Below are 21658 nucleotides of genomic sequence, written 5' to 3'. Positions count from 1 at the left end.
TCAATTCATGAGTGATTTATCAGTAAATTATAACTGCTTGGGACAATGATGATGTTGCCAATTTTAATTCTATGTGACTTCGTCGGTTTAAGTACTTGCATCACTATATACTTGGTACTTTAGAGGTGACTACATTTTGATGGATATTTTTAGGTGTAGTTCCATTGATGATATAAGCAACCATCTTTTCTAAGATATCCTAACAAGTCTGTGTTGAAAAGGTCAAGCTACTTCGATGCCTCTCATCATCGACAATCTAAGTGGTTAGTATATTTAGTTGAGCAACAATGTTTTGTTATATCTATAGCATGTCTGTCATTAGGGTGTCATAATGATTCGCCATGATAAAAAAAACATAGCAGATTCTATGAACCATGAAACAATCACATTGTGATGTTTAATGCATAGTACACTCATCTCTTTCTAAACTACAATATGATAGTCTCAGGATGAATCAGTCATTATCATGGTGATGACCAAAAATTTCCGTTAGGAACTTCTCATACTACGTATGAGTCCTCATTTTGTTGAGTGATAAGCTCAATTTGTATGAATAATTTTGATGTGAATGCAAGAACTTGATATAAAGCTTATAGGAAATATAATTTAGATGTTCATAGGATTTTCTCTAAACGATTAGATTGAGAAAAAAATTTTAGAATTTATACAAGAGAGAGTGATAGGGTTGAATTTGAATCAACTCAAAAGAGAATCTTATTTCTTGTATTTTATTATTCTCATATGGTAAAGGATTTTCTTTTTTATGAATTAGGTAATACATAAATCTTATACTTGCTATTTTTCTGCATTTATGATTTATTATTAATTTTCTAATATAGAAGAGAATATTCAGAAATATAAATGTAAATAAATTAAAAAAACAGAGTTCTATAGAAAATAAGTTTAATATGTAATTTACCCCCATTTGTCAACAGAGTGGTATGAATAGATGCAAAAAAGTCAATGAGTCGTGCCATGAATAGTGATTTTATTTAGCCAAGAGTGATTATATTTCTTGTTTCATTGATATTTACACTAAATAAAAGCAAAATTAACATGTCATAGTGGCATGTGGATCGGCAATCCATTAGTGGAGCAATTCTTTGAGCAGAAATCATTTTATAAGCTATAGATCATTTATTTGCTTTTAGTTTTTGTTATCTTGTTGTGTATTGAATGATTCACTTTGCCAGATAAGTGAAAAAAAAAACATAAAAAGAGCATCTAAAAACATAAAAGTTGTTTGTATTTGCAACATTGTGTTAATATTTAATTTACTTATCCGATGTGTATATTTGTTAGGACGAAAGTTGATAGAGAATATTCTGGCAACTAGACCAGCCCGTCAGTTGGTCGTCACCGAGACATCGACGTGGAAAGCAAGGGATAAATCATCACTCCACTCGATAGTAAGGCGGTAGCCTGTTGGCCACTGCAACCAACAACAAGCGGTATGGCTCGATCGTCGGGGGCAATGGGCCCCAGGCAACCAAGTTGACCCGCGCCCCTCTTTGGTCAGCCTTATAGGTGACAACATGTAAGGGAGCCGATCGGTGTGACCCTATTAGTCGTCAAAATTGACAAGAGATGCCCCTTTCTATCACCCTACGTTGACGACGTGTTACATGGGGTCGTACGGACTAGTTATGCAAATGTGCAAGAGTTATGGTAGTGTAGAGATGAACAATGACTTGTTTGAGTTTTCTTTTGGTTAGATGTTATAGTTATGTTCGAGTTTTGAAAATACTATAAACAGAGAAAATCCTACCATTTTATTTAGTAAGTTAGCATGTTTTAATTTTAAGATTGTCTATTTCTGTTGATAGCAATAATTAAAATTGAGATATGGCATCTTACTTTAACCAGAAGGTATTAATAGAAATAGAAATATAGTGTTATATTTCTATAACTAATTTCATATATTTTTAAAGAGAGACACATATGGTTTGATATATTTGCCTAAGGTAATGATTTCAAAGGAAGAATCTCAAGTCTTTTCTATTAATTAATAATATAATTATAAAAATTGAGCTAGCAAAAGGTCTTAAATACATTTTTGTGATGCATAAGAATAATAGAATATGAAGATAATATGTTATAATTTTTTGGTAAAACTACAGAGAAGTTGTGTACATGTAAGTTTTGCTAAGAGCAAAGAAGCATACAAAATTTTTGGATGAGTGGGAAAGTATGTTTACTTTCTAATTTCATCCATGAGAGTGTTAGGGATTCTTTTTTAATGAAAGGCTTTAAATGGGAATAAATATTTAATCTTTTTAGTTAAATCATAGTGTAAAATTAGCTAACTTGTGGGGTTAAAACGTACCTTGATTGGTGGAATTCGGTGAACCGTGTTCCACGTGATCCGCGATCAAGGTAGGCTCCTTTGCTTCGAAGTAGGGGAAACAACAATGCGAATCCAATCCCCCACCCTAAACACACTCTGCTGAATTCCACCAATAACACTCGAGAATTAGCCGATTCCACGTTCTTTTTAACTTCATCGCGTAGGAGAGCAGTAGAGGCCGTTCTACTTGCAATCAAAAGACGAAAAAGGAATTAGCTAAGTGTGGGACCCAGGTATTTTGCGTCCATTGATTGGTTGGATTCGCTGGACTGCGTTTGATAATGATCACTTTATCTGCATCCTTTTCTCTTTTTCTTGTCTCTCTCGTTTGTTCTCTTTCTCTCCAAACAAGAATATATAACGATTTGGTTGCCGGCTGCCGAAAGGAATACGGAGAGTGGTATTCCCGCAGTGAAAGTTGCGCACCTAGGGAGAGACTCCTGCGTCTGAGACAAGCCACCATCCATGAAACCGTGACTTACTATTGGTTGTTTCGTGGGTCCGCGAGTTGGGACCCATATCGTTTACTAATAGGAAGAAAAATCATTTACTAGTTTGCTGTTTTAGGCGAGGCGAGACAAGTGAAAAGGAGCCTGACACCGACTCCTCTTTCGGTGTCGTATCCTCGACTGTACATACAAAGTATAAAACGGTCACCACTCCCTTCGTCTTGCCGTCCGACCTCGATTTGGGAGTCGCAGACTTTTAACCCTCGCTGGACGGAGAGACAGAGAGTGAGAGAGCAGCGGTTGGGCGAGCGAATTAGTGAGAGAGATGAAGATCTTCGTCAAGACTCTCAAGGGCACCAACTTCGAGATCGATGTCAAGCCCGAGGACACGGTACCATCGCTTCCATTCTCTTTCTCCTTCGGTCCCATCACTTTCGCCAGCGAATCGACCGGTCTTTTTTTTGTTTTTGCCGTTTCTTCTGCCGATTTGATGCCCTAGCAGCCGGCTTGCACCGAATTTGGGCATGACGCATGTGTGGATGGGAGAATTTAATTCTTGATGAGAAGGTTTAAGAAAGATCCTGTTGTTGGAGATATTTGGATTGCTTCTCGTTGAATTGATTCTTTTCTTCAAATTTAGGGAATGTTTCCGCAATGGATCGGGTTAAGGGTGCTTTAGGGTTATCTGCATACTACATTTGAGTTCCGAAGGGATAAATAATTTAGAAGAGTTGTATGAATTGCATTTGTTATTGTATACATGAATAATTTAGTAGGGTTGTATCTATTGCATTTCTTATTATTTTACTTTCTATGATTTTTACTACAGTATTCGACTCTTGCGTAACGTTGATGTGAAAAGCAAACGCGTCGTGTCTGTCGATCTCTAATACATGGAAAAAGTATTTGGGGCAGAGACAGCGTGGATTGGACCCACATCGAACATAAATTTTCTAACTTGTTCTTTGATGTTTTGGGTTATACTTTTACGCGTAAATATTGACTGAACGAGTTTAGAAAAGAGAGTGTTGGATAAACAAGAAGGTTTGTTATTCAATATATTTAGAGGGCCAAAATTTATATGTTCCTTAACGCATTAATTTGGGTCCTTTTTTGTCAGAGAAATATGTGTTCGTATAGGTATCTTGTTGTCGAGTTAGAGATTGTGTAGTTTTTGTCATGTTACTATTTAAACAAGTTCATTGTTTCTACCATGTACGCTTTTATAAGTCCATAGTACAACAAAATTACATCATTATGCTCTATGACTATGAGAAATTTACACCAGTTGAAAATTTGATGCTCCGTCAAACACATGATAGCCATATCATTGAATGTTGTGAAGTGGTAAGTGACTTCATTTGATTTAATAATCACTTCCTATTAAATTCTTAGAGAAAAAGAAGAAAAGATCAAGATATTATTCCATTTTGAGAAAAAAGGGTTCCCAAAGTCTACAAGATCATCTCAAGTGTCTTCTATAGTCTAATATTTGTTCAAGGTGTGAAAATTTATCTCGTGTATAAAAATCTTGAGCTCCATGCCAACTAGATTACTCAAGGATTGCAATATTTCTTATCTTAATGACTATCTTTTTCTAATAGTTGCATGTGTGGGTGCGTGCAAGCGGAACAGGGGGCTCTTGCTTTTCTTATGCGTTCAATATGTATCATCAATGCCCTGTTAGTGCTCGCAAAAATGACTTTTCCCTGCCAGCATCAATGCCTAGTGGTGCAAAGGATCTACGTAGCCATCCTCAAATAGTTGCAACATTGAGATTTGTTGTTGTAGTTATGACAATTATCGACTTTCCTTGTGATCTTCACTACACACTCAAGTTTTTCTCAATCTAAGACTACTTTTATGTGTAGGTGAAACGTTCGGATAAATCATCATTTTTTTGTTCTAGGCGCAATAAAGACTTAACAAAATGCCATAAGAACTCGTAATTCTGCACTAGTATTGATAGCAAGATTTATTCGGTGCTGATACCAAATGTAGGTTAGATTGGTACATGCAGTTCTATACCTTTTTCAGTACCAATCAGACCAATTGTTCGAACCCTATATTCTATAACCCCTATTAAACCCTGTCTTCTATGCTTGATTACTTAATGAATCAAAATTTGTATTTTAGACTCTTTATGAACTATATATATTAAAAGCACACAAGTAAAGTCTTCTTAAAAGTGCATGAAGTTGGCACATGATATAAATGATGTATATGTTAAGATTTGAAATCTTGGTTCGGTGTTGATATCAGTTGGTAGACAGATGAATATGCATCGGCAAAAGGGCCTGAACCAGAGAGAAAAAGTGAGCGGTGGGTGAAGGAGTTATGCATGTCATACTCTTTCAGTGAGTGGCTATTGTTACCACCAAAATAAACAACATGCCATTTGGAAAGGTAGTTATACAACCACAATGTCATGTGGTTGGACGTCAACATTATAATTTTAGAACATTCACAATAACATTACTTCTACAATATTTGATTGACAAACCGTGTACCTTTTGATGTCAATTTTGAACATCAACTTGTTGTGGCGAATTTGACCAATGTGGCGATCTTGATGTGGTGGATTTGACCAGCGTGGCACGTTTTTCCAAATCTTGCCACATTTGAAGTTGGGAAAGAAGTATGATCTCGTGAGGTGATTTGGTTTTGGGCAAAGGTTTCCCATATACAAGAAGAATTCAACACATCTGGTCTCCATTCGGATGGTTCCAGTTTGTGGGGTGAAAAGGACAAGAAGAGTTCAAACTCCTGGATTTGGCACACTTCGTGGTAGGAACACTTGGTGGTTGATGGCCATGGGTTAATGATTAGGATGTATCACCTAGCGAGATGTATAGCCTGATGCCATTAAAATTTTCATTTATAGCAGGAGTATATCCATAATTAAGCACAACTGGCTATTTGTAGACAATGGAAATTTTGATGCTTGCCTAGTGTTGCATCATGTCATATTTTTTCTCAAGTTTCAAGCTTGAGATTGGTAAATTAGTAACTGTCGTGGCTTTAAAACCTTTTGACTGGCAGTATTGTTTTTTATTAGCATCAGACCCAAAGGACGCATGCTTCAATAACTTTGTTTAGGTATCTTTTGTCTTAGGTTTCTAGATACCTGAAGAATAAATGACAATTTTTTTAGAAGTTGATACATGAGGCTTTGAGCTAGCCAGTACTTGTTTCCAATGCATTTTATTTGTTACTTTAGAAGCACCAAGAAATTAATCAAGCCCCAGACACACGGATTTTAAGAAATAAGACTGTAGGCAATGAAGTTGTTCATGCAATAAAGAATTCATTTGGATATAGAAGTAAAAAACTATGCAACTTAAGCTACATAGGTAATCCATTATTCCAACCATATCCTTTGCATATTTTTTTATTACATTCTCCTGTCTCATATTTCTAATCACCCTTTCCCTCAAGTTTACACCCTTGCATGCCTTGTTGACTAGAAAGGGTGATCCAATGCACTAGTCTCACCTATGTGGACATGGATGTGCTGGACAGACTTTTACCCTGACTGTGGAGAGGCTATTTCTATATTTGAAAATTTGACGGTTAAGTTGCAACCAATCAATCTTACTATGGCATGAAGTCTACATGTCATTACTATAATTTCTCCAGCTTTTTGCCTTCAATTTATTTAATCAATGTATAATAAACAGTCTGATAATCATTTCCATATGGTTCCTCTGCAGGTTGCTGATGTAAAAAGATACATTGAGACTTCCCAAGGAAAAACTGTTTATCCAGCTGAACAGCAGATGCTTATACATCAAGGGAAAGTTCTTAAAGATGATACTACATTGGATGAGAATAAAGTTTCTGAAAATAGTTTTCTTGTTATAATGCTGAGTAAGGTAGCCCTTCACTTTTAAGACTCTATTCTGATTCTTGATCTTCTTATGTTTGTGGACAAGCTGATGAATGTTGGTCTTCTTCTAAGAGCTTACATGATTTGCCATTTCTTTTACTATGTTGCTGGCTTTCATAAATTGAGAAATATAAGACAACTTCTGCTTCACTGAGAATGGCAGTAGGAGCAAGGCTCTTCATTTTGTTTGTAGTTTACTTGATGTGAGGGATAGGGGAACACATCCACGGCTGGTGAATCCAAAATATCTTGGTTCCACAAATTTGTTTGACTTTCTGTGGTATGGACATTATGCTGCACATATGTAGTGATGGAATCACACATTTCTGAACCAATATAATCTCTCTTACAAAGAGGCTTGTCAACAGAATCAGAAACCTTTGACATTAACTATGGATTTAATTAAGTTTAATTGTGTAATTACTTTCCATGTATTATGTCATTAGTGTTATGGAATTACATGGAATTCATATATATTTACCAGTTATTAAATGTGTATTATGAAGTGAAAACACCTTAATGGAACTTGTCAATAATTCCAGATTAGCAGGATTCTGTTGTCATTTACCTTAAAATAACATGCTCTATTTGGCCTTTTTTTCTAATGAGGAGAGAGATGGTTCTCCTTTGCATCTTTTCAGCTGTTAGCACTCCTCTTATTGTGGCTGCCTTAATTTTACTAGTGATATTGCCCTAAACAGTTCCCAAATGTAGGGGAATAGCCACGCACTTGAATCCAAATATGGTCCACTGTTATTGTTGTGACATCTAGATTTCTCTATATGCTCATAACTTTTGACTAACAAATTAGGAGGCCTTGATAAAAATTTTATGCTTGTGTATAGTTTTCTTTTATAAACATATATGTGTGTTTATGTTTGTTGATTTAAGGTATAACTGTCCCCCTTCTTCTTGTGATTATTCTTTTATGGTGAATGATCGATGAGGAAGAACATAATCCTTCTTCCCCTTCCATGTTGACATGGAAATATTGATTCTTGGAACTTTGTGATTGTTTTTTTTTTAGGTTTAACTAAAGCAATCACATATCCTATCGAGATGTATAGTTTTACTTGTATTTCTTAGATTTGGTGCATTTGAATTATTCTTTTATGGTGAATGATCGATGAGGAAGAACAGAATCCTTCTTCCCCTTCCATGTTGACATGGAAATATTGATTCTTGGAACTTTGTGATTGTTTTTTTTTTTTTAGGTTTAACTAAAGCAATCACATATCCTATCGGGATGTATAGTTCTACTTGTATTTCTTAGATTTGGTGCATTTGAATTATTGATAATTCAGTAATGTTTTGCTAGTTGAGTTTAAACCATTTCAACAATTTCAGTTTCTGGAAGCTTTTTTTTTTGTTTTTGAATGTTGGACATTGAGTGTTTTGAGTTGTCTTATCTTTGAACTCTCATGTTTATTGTATGTAATTGTTTTATTTTTTATATGCTATGATCATAGTTTACTATTTTATATGATATGAAAACATTATTGTTTTCTAATTATTTTGAGTTGGCCCAAATAAGTTATAAATTCTTTGGTGCTGCTGTCATGCAAACTTCTATTGCAATGACTCCATTAGACACATTGGCACTTCCAAAAGTGTAGTTTACTTGGATCACATTTCTCTTTCTATAATAAGTCATAGAAAACAGGACTTTTAGGTCTTTGTGGGGTCATTAGCTTGCCCTGATTATTTACTGATGGCAGTAAAGATTTCAACCTTGATAAGGGGAATTAGATCGACTGCTGTTGGCAAAGTACATTCATGATGTTGTATAAAAATTATGGTATTGAGTAGAATTTCATATCTTAATAATTGTACTAACATTGCTTCTACTCGACTTGAATGACTAAGGTTCAGAAAGAACCTCTTTGCTCGCTAGTTAAGGCTATTAATCATCTCCAAACCCTGAATTTTCTGGGAGCCTCATGCATTAGGCCCATCATTAATTTGAGTTGCAGTTTACTTATCTGATTTTGGAAAATTTCATGATCAATTAATTAAAAGCTTTCACATGATTGCTCTTTTTTATGTCTGTGTTTTACTCGAATTTTTTAATATTTTTCTTTGGCATGGTTTAGTATTTCCAACTTAATTTTAAAGGTTTTTCTTGTATAAGTCGTGACCAACTATCACACTGAAATTTCATAGATAATAGAGACCTTCAGTTGTGATGCATGTGAAATTAGTAGTCTTCACTCTTCAGAATACCATTGTGGATAACTTATGAGAGGTATACTTTTTACACTTTGCAGTCGAAGGGATCATCTAGTGGAGCTTCAACAACCTCTGAAGCACCTCCAAGTCAGGTTAGAAGACAATTCATTGATGTATATAACAATCTCTAACCGTATCTTTGTCTTTCACTTTATTTTGCTCTTATATCTAATTTATAGTAAAATAAACACTCTGTCAAGGATAACAAATGTTTGGTGCTACGTATGCTTTCTTGAGTGCTTATATATGTTGTGCATATGTGATTGGAAAATGAAACATGCTTGTCAGAAAATCAAGTAATATAGCATTTAATCTTGTCAAGTTTGAACTTGATAGTTTGTTCAAGTTTTCGGTGGGCATTTGTTATTCATGCATATAGGGCATACCATCAAAGAATCCCCGTAAACTATCACTATATTATAATTGTTGGAAAATGCCTGACCTTGATGATGAGGTTCAACTGTTGTGACCAAATCCCAACTTTCTTTGGTCTTAGCATGCATTGGTGCATTTATAGTCCAGTAGACTATTGATGAACAGAACCAAAGGTGAATTCCAATTAGGAAAACTAAAATATGGCGAGATTGTCTATGTATCAAAGGAACATGCATTTTTGGCCTTCATCTGTCAGCATTGCTGCGATGTTGAAGCATATGGTTTGAATTGGATTTTTTCTTCTTATTTTAGGTGAGAACATAAAGTACTCTTATCAAAGTATAGGAGTCATTAGGGCATAATTTTTACTCTTCTGCTGTGTATTCGTTTGGCATCCAACTACCATTTATACTTCTTTGAGTGTCTTTTCCATGGAAAGTATGGATTTTAAGGTCATTAATAAGACACAATTTGACATGAAAGGATATGATCTTTATATTACCCTAGGTGGAGAAAGGGTCTTCACAGAAGAACAAGAGAGAAGTGGGAAGATTTAACTATGGATTTAAACTTATTTAACTTTATAAAATAAGAAAATATCCAGACATGTTAGTCTAAGCAAACTAATTTAACATTAAAATAAAATAAAAATCTAAAGTAGGCAAAATCTTATTCCCATTAGATGAATTTCAATAGAGATAGGACTCAAATCAGACTTGTAATTTGTAGTGAGCCGTTTTATTCCTGCTGGAAAAATTGGAAATCTTGCTTTGCAAATTGTTATAAGGGTCCCTGTTGAACGTGGTCAAAACATGCCTTATAAGTTGCTATTCTTATCACCAGTTGCCCAAAACAACCCTCATGGATTGAAAAGGGTCCTAGAGTAGCCATGTGAGTCCAGCTTGACGATAGGAGTTTGAACATGCTGTTCCAGAGAGTTCAATTTTGTTGCTTAAGATTGCTTTAATGAACATTTCATTAGTACCTTGATTCTTGTTTATGACTTATCTGTTACAAGGATACTAGAATTATAATTTTATGCAATTTGTAGTGCAACGAGCTTCATTCAGTTTCACGTCACAAGTACTCATTTTGATAATGAAAAATCTCAGATTTAATAGTTATGTTGAAACTAAGGGGCCGTAATGTGTGTTGATATCCACTACAACCAAGTCTTCTCCCATGAGTTAGTAAGCTATAATTATAAAAAAGAGAAAGTGAGCCTGCTTATTATTGGTTACTCTGCGATAAAGATAATGATCTGAAGGATAATAATTATAATAGAGTCCTGATTAGCTGGAAGTTTAGGGGATAAAAATTCATTAATCATCTAAATCTCTAAGCATTCATCCTATCCTACCTATGTTATTATTCGTGCCTTGCCCAGTTCTCTCTTTTCTAGTTATCTATGCTGCACCGTCTCATCCTGATGCCTGAGGACATCATTGGAGTTCATAGGTCATTGATTCGACATGACGATCATCATTGATGTTGCTAAAACATTTGGGATAGGAACCCTAGTGAGCAGAAAACTCTGTTTATTTCCTTTCTTTGCATTATCAATTATTTATTCTCATATTAGTGGTTCTATTTCATAAATCTTGGGCTATCGATAATAAATATCAGAATTCAGAACCACTAATGGATATAGCAGATAATCAATGGTTTGTTGATTGTTCAATAGTAAAACAAATCCAATTGGAGTGAAGAGAGGATAGGACCAGACAGAAAAGGAATGGAGCAAAAAGGCCTAAGAGTAAACCTCTATTGCTGTACCATCAGCCTACTATGGAACTAATGTTGGCCTTATAGCCACCAACTGCTAATCTGCATCAGTGGGATGGGTGGCAGCCAAAACTGCGACTGATTACACCGTCATCTGACAGTGGGGGACAGCCTAGACTACCATCCTTAACAATCACTAAGGCAGTGCTGCTGTGGCACTGGACATTAAAATGTGAAGGCACTGGTTTGGTCTCTCATGGAAGAGGAAAAAGAAAATGGAAGAGAAGATTTGGAAAGAAACCTAAAATTTTTTTTTAGTTTAAATTTTCGATGCAAGTCCATTTAAATTGTTGAATTCACTTGCCCATTCCTGAATATAATAGGTATTAGTTGCTCGCGAGTTTGGTCTGATTAGATTCAGACAATCTAATTTGGTTAATGCTCAACTAATGTAATCAGGGACCTTGTTGTAACAATAAAGGATTTCAATGCAAAGATTTAAGAAGATCTGATAGTAACAAGATATAATTAATCTTATCTTGATCAATATTACTTTGTTGCATCTTTAAGAGTTATGGATATACACATCTAGGCATATTTGAGAATGAATCTTCATTTGAATGTGATTGTGTACATTGAGGAAGTATTGAATATCATTTTTCTTACTGATGTGGTGTCAGCTAGATATTCTTCCTGTTTTGCAAGTCCTAATCTTGATGTCTTAAAAGTGCTAGACTGTGGATGCTGTCCTAAAGATTGCCCTTAGCATTACTTATCCTTTACTAGTTCCTTGTCAAACCTATACAGTATGCTGGTATAAACAGTGTCATAAAAGAAAGAACCAAAACAAGCAGGATAAAGGGGGGAAAATCAAAGATGCTGCATACCTGTTTTGCCTCTTTTGATTTAGATGCTGGAGTGGTAACATATTGAGCTATGATTGGTTTATCCCTGTAATTTTTTGAGATCTCAGCAAGATAATGAAAATGCTGAAGCTCTGAAGAAGCGTTGCATTAAATGGACATCTTGTGCTTGCTGGACACATGCTTGAGATGAATGATGCACCAAAATTTCTGAAAGCATAATGAATTTCTTTCTTGTATAGGCCCTACCTACCAATACTGCCACTCTTGTCCCTTTGGCACCAGCGTCAGCTCCTCAAGCATCTGCAGCAACATTGCCCCTGTAGGTTATTTATTGTCACATTCTTATTTTCCTGGTTATCATATTTACTTGATTTGTACAAACTCTCTTTACTATGATTTTGTTTTGTGGTACTGCCATGCTTCATCAAGCAGGATTCCTACAAGTGCTCCAGTTCCAACCGCCACAGCTGCTCCAGCTCCTGGATCTACCATATCGTGAGTTGCCTTTTTTGCTCATTGTGTAACTGGTGTCATTGTCCAGCTTTTGTTACAGGGACATACTGTAACAATTGTCTAAGCAACTAGAAGTTGGCTATATGCAGCAGTTGATGGGTTTTGGAGTTAGGAACCTTGCACAAATTTTGTTCTGCTATTTACCTGGCTAATTTATTTTGTTTCATAAGTTTTACTTGTTAACAAAATTCCATAAATTGATTTGAGGAAATTGTCTGACATTATCTTCTAGATTTATGGTTGTTTCATCATAGGTTACATATATTTCATTAATTTCATTATCTACTTATAAAAAAAGTGCATATATGTTTACATCTTGATGACATGTTTTAGTGATTTTCCAATATAATAGAGTTTGTGGTTCGTCAGGGTTCTTTTATGTTATTCTTTAATAGATCTATGTGGGTATGTGTGTCCACAAAGAGGTGAACTATTGGGTGGTCCTAATCCTGGGAAACTATCTTGTAAATAGACTTTGTCTTTAAAGCTATATTTGTGTTCAAGATTCAGATGTAGGAAAACCAGTCAATTTGACCCCTTCCTTTTGGTTGTTGTGCACAGAGATCTTTTTTTTTAGTTACAACCTCATAGTTGGACATTTTTTGTTTTCTTGCTTTCCAATCTAGCTTGTGCATATGCCTACGTATTTTAGTGTGGCTCTTGATCCACACTTCATACATCTTTCTTGTGATGTGAAGGTTGGGGATGTACTTTAGACTGATGTTTTGCTTTTTGGAGCTTGTTGTTGCTAGGTATCATGCCATTCTTTTTTGCTTCTTTTATACACGACCACTGTTATTTATAGTCTTTTCTTTTCTTAGTTTGTCTTTTCGTATTTTGTTTTGCTTCTTTTTTACACAACCACTGTCATGCATATTCTTTTTTAGCTTAGTTTTTTGTCTTTTGTTCTTCTTCCTCTTTTTATTTATTTTATCTTTTCTTTCTCTATTTCTGTTTCTGTTACTGTTTTTCTTTCTTGGTTACAAATATCTTGTTCAGGTGTCTCTGTTCTTTCTTGATATTCTGTTTTTTGGTATATGCTTTGGATATTTGAGCCAAGGTCTCTAGTGGATGTACTTTGTGTTTTGGGTATTCTCACAATCTTTAGACATTGATCCTATCTTTTTTTATGTTCGTCTGGGTCACTCTTTTATGTTTTTCTTTCTTTGAAGTTTCAAATAGTTATAAGCTTTTGGCTTTTCAGTATTGCATCCATAAACAGCTTAATGTTTTCATAAAGATGACTTTTCTAGAAACTATCCATGTCCATATTCTTAAAAACTGAGGATGAATTATTGCATACCAGGTCCATGTCTCACCTGGACTTATCATCTAACCCTCTTTACTGAAAATTGAAAATCCTCATGGGTTTTGAATTGTCATGTGTGGGCAGGAGTATGCACCTTTCTGTGGATTTCTTGTTACTGGCATTATGTGGCAAGGGTTTTGCATTGACATGGTTTACTAAAATATTATGCTTATGTAAGTTTAATCAAGGGAGTCTGTGTAGATTAAAATTCAATTATTTGCTCCCATCATAGTGGATTTGGAATTAGATTTCCCGAGTCTTATTAATAGCCTTTCCTAGTACTAGTTGTACATATAGTTTATTGGGTGGCCTTGCCCGTTGCAAGTCATGGGAACAGTAGGGTTTAGTGTGAATATGACTCTAATGCTAGTCCCAACTTGTTTTTTGAGGAGAGAAATACATAAAGGGAAAAATATTCATCATGGATTGAACGTGGCTGAGGAAGAAAGGATAAAATTTCATTTGGATGGTTGACTCAGGTTCGATCTTCATGAATTTTTGATACATTGTTCTTGACACAATGCTCCTCAATATAATCTCACTAAGAAGCCCCTAACACTCTATTCTGTGACATCTTTGTTGGTGCTATCTGATCTTTTTTCCTTAGTCTTTTGCTAAGATTATTCAATGAGCTAAAAATTATTTTTGATGATATTTGATATTCTATGTTGTAATCCTATTGACTTTGATTAATGGAAGAATATTATCTAGCTTGCCTGTGGATTTTCCTTTTACATTGAAGGGTTTTCTAAGCAAACACATTATCTTGTGGTTTGATATATTATTTGTAGGATTGGTCTAAGCATTGTGGTTTCTTATAAGTTATAACTATATTTGATGTTGATATTATTATTTGATTTACATACAGAGGGGAAAAATCCTATTAAAAATCAAATGTATAATTGTCATGCGAGGATTTCATTCTTCCTGCATGACACCCAACCATTTATCTTTCTGGTCATGTAACATAATCTCTTGATAACATTCTAACCCTCCCTTATAAGTAAAAGATAATCGTGAGGAGAATATCTCTGATAAGGTTGATGCTCTTTGGTGGATTTTTCAGGTTTAACCTATAGTTCTAAAAGACCTTGCTTAAGGATGTAAAGAAGTCATGACGCTAAGAAGCATGAAATGAGTCAGCTGAATCAACAACCTAAGTAGAATTCTAGGATGTGAGATCAACTCCATTGACGTCATATTTAATAAGACCACCATCGAATGCAAGCAACTAGATCTCTTTCTTTTTTTTTTTTTTCTTCATTACATTCTTTTGATTGTTCCCTTTTCAATTTCATTTTATTCCTAATTTGGATTTGGACCTTACTCTTGACTTCACGATTTTCAAAATTTCGAGAGCCTCTTGTATTGCGTCTCCACCTTTTTGTAATAAGGGCTCAGACTAGAAAACAAATCCTTGTTTGTTTCTTATAATTTCTTCATTGAAGATACTTTTTTATCCTCGTTCTATTTTCCCTCTCTATATAAATCAAACATAACAATTTAACACCAAAATACAAATTGCAACACTTAAGCCAATCAAACAAGCAATAAAAAGAATATCACAAACCACATGACGTTAAATTTTTATGGAAAAACTTTAGTGTGAATAAAAAACCCACATACAAGGGTCGATAAAATTCAAAAACTAATTAAGATCAATGAGATTACAAATAGTCCTCTGTAGATTAACCAGATGATATCAAATATCATCAAGAATAATTCTTGACTCATAAAATAATAACTCAAATGAGTTTTAGTAAACAAAGGAGAAAGATCGGGTCTCCACTAAAATGGTTCTCAGAAACATAAGATAGGAGGAGACTTCTCAAAGATCATCAATGTTATCTTATAGAGCATGGTGTGAAAACATACCAGAAAATCATGAAGATGTAACCTGAGTCAACCATCCAATCATCCATAGTTGCTTTTTCTTGTATGAAACATTCCTTTTTCTTCCTCGACATCTTTCAACCTATAATTACTATTTTTCTCCTTATGTGTTTCAATCCTCTAACAAGGTAGGGAATGTGGTTATATATATACTAAACTCTAAGTGTCCCGCTACTTGCCATATTGGCGAGACCATCCAAGTCACACATAAAACATTGGTTTGGTAATGGTGGATCATATTCACTTACCATCATCATCTGACAAGTTTTTATCAAGACCTGTCTTCACCACTTATCCTTTGCCAAAAAAAAGGAATTTTTGTTTCTAGGTTACTTTTAGTGAAGGTGCTAATCTTCCATATGATCTGTTCATCTTGAAATGTGTGAAATAGTGAGATAATTGAATGGAAATGGTGCACCTGTTGCTATTTTCTGCTTATTTCACTTTTTTTCTGGTTGAGGATTTTAAGTGCAAATTATTTGCCATTGCATTCTCCTCCCATTTTGCTTCCCATTTTGGTTGTGATTATGTGATAGTTCTTATTTGACTTTTGTTGCTTATGCATAAGCAGCACTGAAGTAGATGCATATGGTCAAGCAGCATCAAATCTTGTTGCTGGCAATACCTTGGAGCAAACCATCCAACAAATTCTTGACATGGGAGGAGGGACCTGGGACAGGGATACTGTTGTTCGTGCCTTGCGTGCTGCATATAACAACCCTGAGCGTGCTATTGAATATTTATACTCTGTAAGATTTATTTCTGAATTTTTCCTCCCTTTGTCTCTCTTGAAATTGTAAATGCGCAAATGTATTTTTCCCATGACAGTCATTGTTCTCTAATGCAATGTTGTTATGCCACACTGGAAACCAAACACAAAGGGAGAAAGATATTTGGGAGAGGCCTAAATTTGTTATGTGGGAAAATACCTAAGATTTTGAAGTCATCAGGTTGTCCTCTTCCTAAGACATGACCTAGCTGTAAAAACAAATGCCATGTCCTACAGAAACAATGCTAAAATTTTAGTTCTTAAACACTGTATTTTGACGTTAATTCTAGGTTTGAAGTAGTAGCTACACCCAAATAGTTCATTTTGGCCCAATTTACACTATGAATATTGGTTTGTGGATTTAGATCAATCAAACTTCGAGAATTGAATCAACTTGACAGATAGGATGCAACTTTATTTTTCATCTGTTTTTCCTGCATTATATTCCACTCCACTAGTGGGAGCCTAGATTTGCAATTGGTTAAGATAGGTTTTTGGCTTTTCATAAGAGAATTTCTCCTCTTATGTCGTATAATACCATGCATTTTTGGGCATAGGTAAGTTGAAAATTCATATTGGTCATAGTTCATTCTTTTTTGTGATGAAACACTGGTTTATTTAAATGTAACATGCGCTACACGATCTTATTGTTTTGTAAGAAGCAAAACATGAGATCTTCTCTGTAACAGTGTTCTAATAAGTTTATATATGTATATCAGGGCATTCCTGAGCATGCTGCAGCCCCACCAGTTGCACAAGCGCCTCCAAGTGGGCAAACAACCGATTCTCCTATCCAGGTGCCACAACCAGTTCAACCTGCAGTCCCTATGGGTGGTCCTAATGCTAATCCTTTGGACCTCTTTCCTCAGGTTACTGCAAAATGCAAACATTTAATTTACAAACTTCTGCCTTTTACAAATATTAGAAATTGACTAGTTTGTTTATGTCTCATACTGCAGGGTCTTCCAGATGTTGGGTCAAATGCTGGTGGTGGCAGCCTTGATTTTTTACAGAATAGTCCACAGGTTTCTTTAATTATACTTATAAAGTCAAGTGTCTAAAAGAGGAGTTCTTAAATTTTAAACTTTATTTCTCATCTTCTGTGCAGTTTCGAGCTTTGCAGGCTTTGGTACAGGCGAACCCTCAATTTTTGCAGGTCTTCTTATATTGCTTCCATATTCCATGACTGTTCCTAGTCAAACTATTCTGTTATTTAAGAATAGTCTCATGCCAGTTTCCTGTGATTGACAGCCCATGCTTCAAGAACTGGGAAAACAAAACCCTCAGATTTTGAGGCTCATTCAGGAACACCAGGGAGAGTTTCTGCGATTGATAAATGAGCCTGCTGAGGGAACTGAAGGGTGAGGAATTGTTGTATTGTTGCATCTATTTTAATTTTTCAGTGAGGATGTTGGTTGTTCTAACCTTTGCCTATCCACATAAAGTGGCAACTTTCTAGGTCAGGTGCCTGCTGGAATGCCACAAGCCCTAAGTGTCACTCCTGAGGAGCACGAAGCCATTGAACGTGTAAGTCAATCTTTTCTTCTATAAATCACCTTCATTGGCAGGGAAGGTGATGCTAGATAGTTGTAATATTCTGTTGTTTTTGTTGAACACCAAAGAGCTGCTTCGTAAGTCTGGCATCAATGAGAAATGTTGTGTTAGTCTTTCTGTGTTGTCATACAGTTTTTCTGTTTGCATTATAATTATACTATTTGATTGTTCTGTCTATACCAGCGAAGATCATTGTAAAGCCATCAAATTATAGTTTTGTAGATCTTTTATTATTTATTGACATCTTGTATGAGCCTGCCAAATTATGTCTGAGGTGATCTTAAAACTAAAAAGAACTGTGTACCTGTAAATCAATTTTAGATCCCAACAAAGCTTCAGAAGTATTTTAAAAGTTCTTACCTGAGCCATCTAGCTTATGTAAATCCACCCTGTATAAGTAGGTAAAGGCAGAGGATTTTTGTGGGATTCTGGTATGGAGAAACCAAGTCCAACGTTCATTGCTAGTTTGTTATGGCACTTTACCTGGGGACCTATGGCATGAAATGTTGGATAATGTTAGTTTTGAGTCGTGGCATGTGATTATGAGGTATTTTGGTCTTTGTGGCTCCTAATTTTGAAGGGAAAAAATAAAAATGCTTTTAGTAAGATGGTACGTTTATTTGTCCGCTTATGTTTCTATGACTTTTTTGTTTTAATTTTCAATAGTTATTCTTCTTTTTTTAGATTCTCTGTTCATACTGAAGGTTGGAGAATTTGTTATTGACTTACATGAAATAGACAGGTAAGATATGAGATTAGGTTTTCAACTTGATCATTAACGGCTGGGTTGTATTTGAAGTAATGACCTATAGAATATTGATTGCATTTAAAAGATGACCTGATCAGCCCAGTCCTACTCCTAGATCCAATTCTAGAGATCAATTTGGGCAGTCGTCTTGTTGCATTGTCGTATTGCATGATGGACTTCTTTAATTACAAAGAATGTGTCCTTTTTTTTATTTTGAGTCATGATGTATATTTTGTTTGCTAAGAGCCTTTTCTGTTAGGTTGAACTGGAAAGCAAAACTAATAAAGTTGCTGTTATGTTTGATTAAAGGCAAGTCGTTAATAAAGAAGCATATATATCATTTTGAATTTGTATGCGACTACTGAAATGCTTAAGAATGCAAAGCCACTCAGGCTAGCTTTTTAGAAACAACCCAAGCATGTGCTGGGTATTTGTGTTTATCTTATAAAGAAAGAGGACAGGCTACCATGAGAAGTCCTCTTATAAGACATTGTCGAATCACAAAGGTGCAGTTTTAGAATTGTTATGATTGAAAATTTTCAGTTTTTTATTATTTTGAAGAAAATTCATGAGGTGTTAGTTTTGTGTTGGTGCCCAAAGAATCTTAGACATTTTCATAGTTCTGATTGAACTATTATTGCCCAATTCAACTTCCATTTTCCCAAAACAATTTAGTTTCAAGAAAAATGTTCAGGAAGGACTGCACGCTATACTCTCTCTGGGGCTGTGGCATCTTTCCTGGAGGTTTATCTTCACTCAATAAAACAATCGTGGTTGACAGTTTTGTGACATTCCTATGGTGGTGACAGACAGTCTATTTGGCATTAATCAACATTGTTGCAATACAATGCTGTGGCAACAATGTACTTTCTCTTGGGTATGGATTTTATGAACAGCATGTGCGATTATTTGGATTAAATGAATATTGAAATCAGCCTACAAGTTGCAAATAGGGAGTTATTTGTTTTTTCATGATCAACTCTTACAATTAATTGAGATTTTATGGTGCTCTTTTCTCATGCATTAGGTGGATAAGACATCTTGACTCTTGGAATATGTATAAGATAGTTTAACCAATTTGTGGATTAGAAAGAAAACATCTTATTTGAAGCTGGCAATCAGTTTATTTATTTATAAGATAGATTATTTATTTTTTGCATCAGCTTCTAAAACTGTTCTATGCACTCGTTTCTGTTTATTACCTGAGTAAACAATTTCATGTGTCTCCTTATTCTGGCAGCTAGAAGCCATGGGCTTCGATCGGGCACTTGTGCTGCAGGTATTCTTTGCTTGCAACAAGAACGAGGAGCTCGCTGCCAACTATCTTTTGGATCATATGCATGAGTTTGAAGATTGATCTATGGAGGAGAGCCCATTGGAACAGCTTCCGCAGTGCTACAAACTAAATCGACAGCTTTCTATGGTATCATTGTGCTTCCTAAAAGCTTGTGGGATGTGGAATGAATGCTCTATACTTGGCTTATATATAGATACAGATATTTTAGTTTCGCTGAGACCACAACCGTGTATAAAGATTGTGCGATACCATAGACTAAGAGTTTGGATCATGCCTCATGTGTTGCTTTCTTCAAGAGTTAAAAATAATATTCTTTTAGGAAACATTGGGAATTCATTTATGTTACACTTCAAGTGACCGCTTCATGTTCATCAATAATCATACCCTTGATTTGCTAACAATTTCATGTCAATGGAAAGAGAACAATCTAAAACACATTATCACTGCACCGGATAGGTAGCACACTCACCGTCAAATTTTTGGATCCAAAGATACCCGCTATGGGTCTCCTTTTCCTTTCCGCGCCCTCTTTGCATCTCAGTCCTTCATTGCCTTCTCATATCTCACTTAATTTCTCACATAAACCCAAACAAATCCTCTCTTCAAACCTTAAACGTCACGAGTGAAACATTACCCACTCTCTTGGAATAGACTTGCATTATCTTTAGTTATCGAACCAAGAAACACTACAACTAATTCGAGTTGGCACTAAACTGGTACAGACCAAAAGCATTTCTATAGAAGCCGAATTAGGACAATCATATTCTTTTCGGGAAGGTAGGGGCTCTGGGGGGGGTAATGTGAAGATGAGGACAAATAATATTCGTCTGGAGCCAAAGTTTCCTACCAAAAAATGTGACCAAAAGTTTAATATGTACTTGGGTGGTGCTTAGGGTTTTGTGCATATTGTATTGGCCATTCCACTTCTGATCACCATTCAAAGTCTTAGACTTGCGCTTCACGCTAAAAAATGTTGACCACGTCCGCTGCATGATTATTTCTTTTGTCAGAAGTATTATTCTATGACATGATTTACGCACCTTCCTGCAAAATTTGTCATAGCATGGTCAAAGTCAAGGATCATAATATCCCAACCATTGACTTCAATCTTGCACAACTAGTTCTTTGTAAGTCCTTTCATTAAACTATCTACCGACTCCCTTATTACAAATATTTTCTTTCTTGTTTATGTCTGTTAAATCTTGTTATTTATAGGAAGGTTCCCAAACTCCTATTCTGCACACACATTTCTTGGTCTATTCTCAAATTATATTTAATTTTGACTTGAAGTAACATAAAAAGACTATACTACCCATTAGGTCCGACTTAAGTCGGCTCGTGACTTGACAAAAGAGGTTTTTGTGATGAAAATAATTCCTTATGAAGAATGATTGATCCAAATCAATTATAGGACTGAATTGGATTTAGATCATCCTCTAACACTAACAAATTCTTGAAAAATAATCCTTTTCTATCACCTTTTAAACTTAGGTAAATGATAATTATTTTTATTTAAACAATATTTTTATATATGAACAATGAAGTGTAACATAATTAACTAAGACATATAAATCCTATAACCAGGTACAATGAGTCAATCACTATGGCATAATAAAGATAGAGATAGATAAAAGTTGTACTATAATAATAAGAAAATACTCAAATGCATTTAATTTTATTATAAATATTTAAATA

The 21658-nt window shown here is 35.1% G+C and overlaps 1 protein-coding gene across 2 annotated transcripts; it reads left to right on the top strand.

Moving 5' to 3' along the window:
- The first annotated feature begins 2987 nt into the window (after nucleotides 1-2987).
- On the top strand, nucleotides 2988-20316 carry LOC103998014 (ubiquitin receptor RAD23d). 2 transcript variants are annotated; one of them, XM_065083005.1, is made up of 12 exons: nucleotides 2988-3187; nucleotides 6510-6671; nucleotides 8953-9006; nucleotides 12120-12199; nucleotides 12313-12375; nucleotides 16167-16344; nucleotides 17084-17233; nucleotides 17324-17389; nucleotides 17473-17520; nucleotides 17616-17725; nucleotides 17810-17891; nucleotides 19907-20316. In XM_065083005.1, exons 1-12 carry the CDS (start codon nucleotides 3122-3124, stop codon nucleotides 20021-20023), a joined length of 1176 nt encoding a protein of 391 aa, XP_064939077.1. In that variant the 5' UTR covers nucleotides 2988-3121; the 3' UTR covers nucleotides 20024-20316. The 2 variants fall into 2 exon arrangements, with proteins under 2 accessions (XP_064939077.1, XP_018686625.2); XM_018831080.2 differs by having other exon boundaries at nucleotides 3010-3187; nucleotides 8953-9027; nucleotides 19907-20234.
- Nucleotides 20317-21658: the final 1342 nt, after the last annotated feature.

The sequence above is a fragment of the Musa acuminata genome, chromosome BXJ1-9 (genome assembly GCF_036884655.1).
Source record: "Musa acuminata AAA Group cultivar baxijiao chromosome BXJ1-9, Cavendish_Baxijiao_AAA, whole genome shotgun sequence".
NCBI classification, from domain to species: Eukaryota; Viridiplantae; Streptophyta; class Magnoliopsida; order Zingiberales; family Musaceae; genus Musa; species Musa acuminata.
Note: the sequence above shows the minus strand (reverse complement) of the source record. Positions and strands in the feature narration are given on the sequence as shown.

Bases quoted from the DNA above. Each gene is read 5' to 3' on its own strand.
- LOC103998014 (XM_018831080.2), top strand. From the start codon at position 3,122: ATGAAGATCTTCGTCAAGACTCTCAAGGGCACCAACTTCGAGATCGAT. The intron at 12,200-12,312 runs GTAGGTTATTTA...TTCATCAAGCAG, and splicing joins TCTGCAGCAACATTGCCCCT to GATTCCTACAAGTGCTCCAG. The intron at 17,726-17,809 runs GTGAGGAATTGT...ATCCACATAAAG, and splicing joins CCTGCTGAGGGAACTGAAGG to TGGCAACTTTCTAGGTCAGG.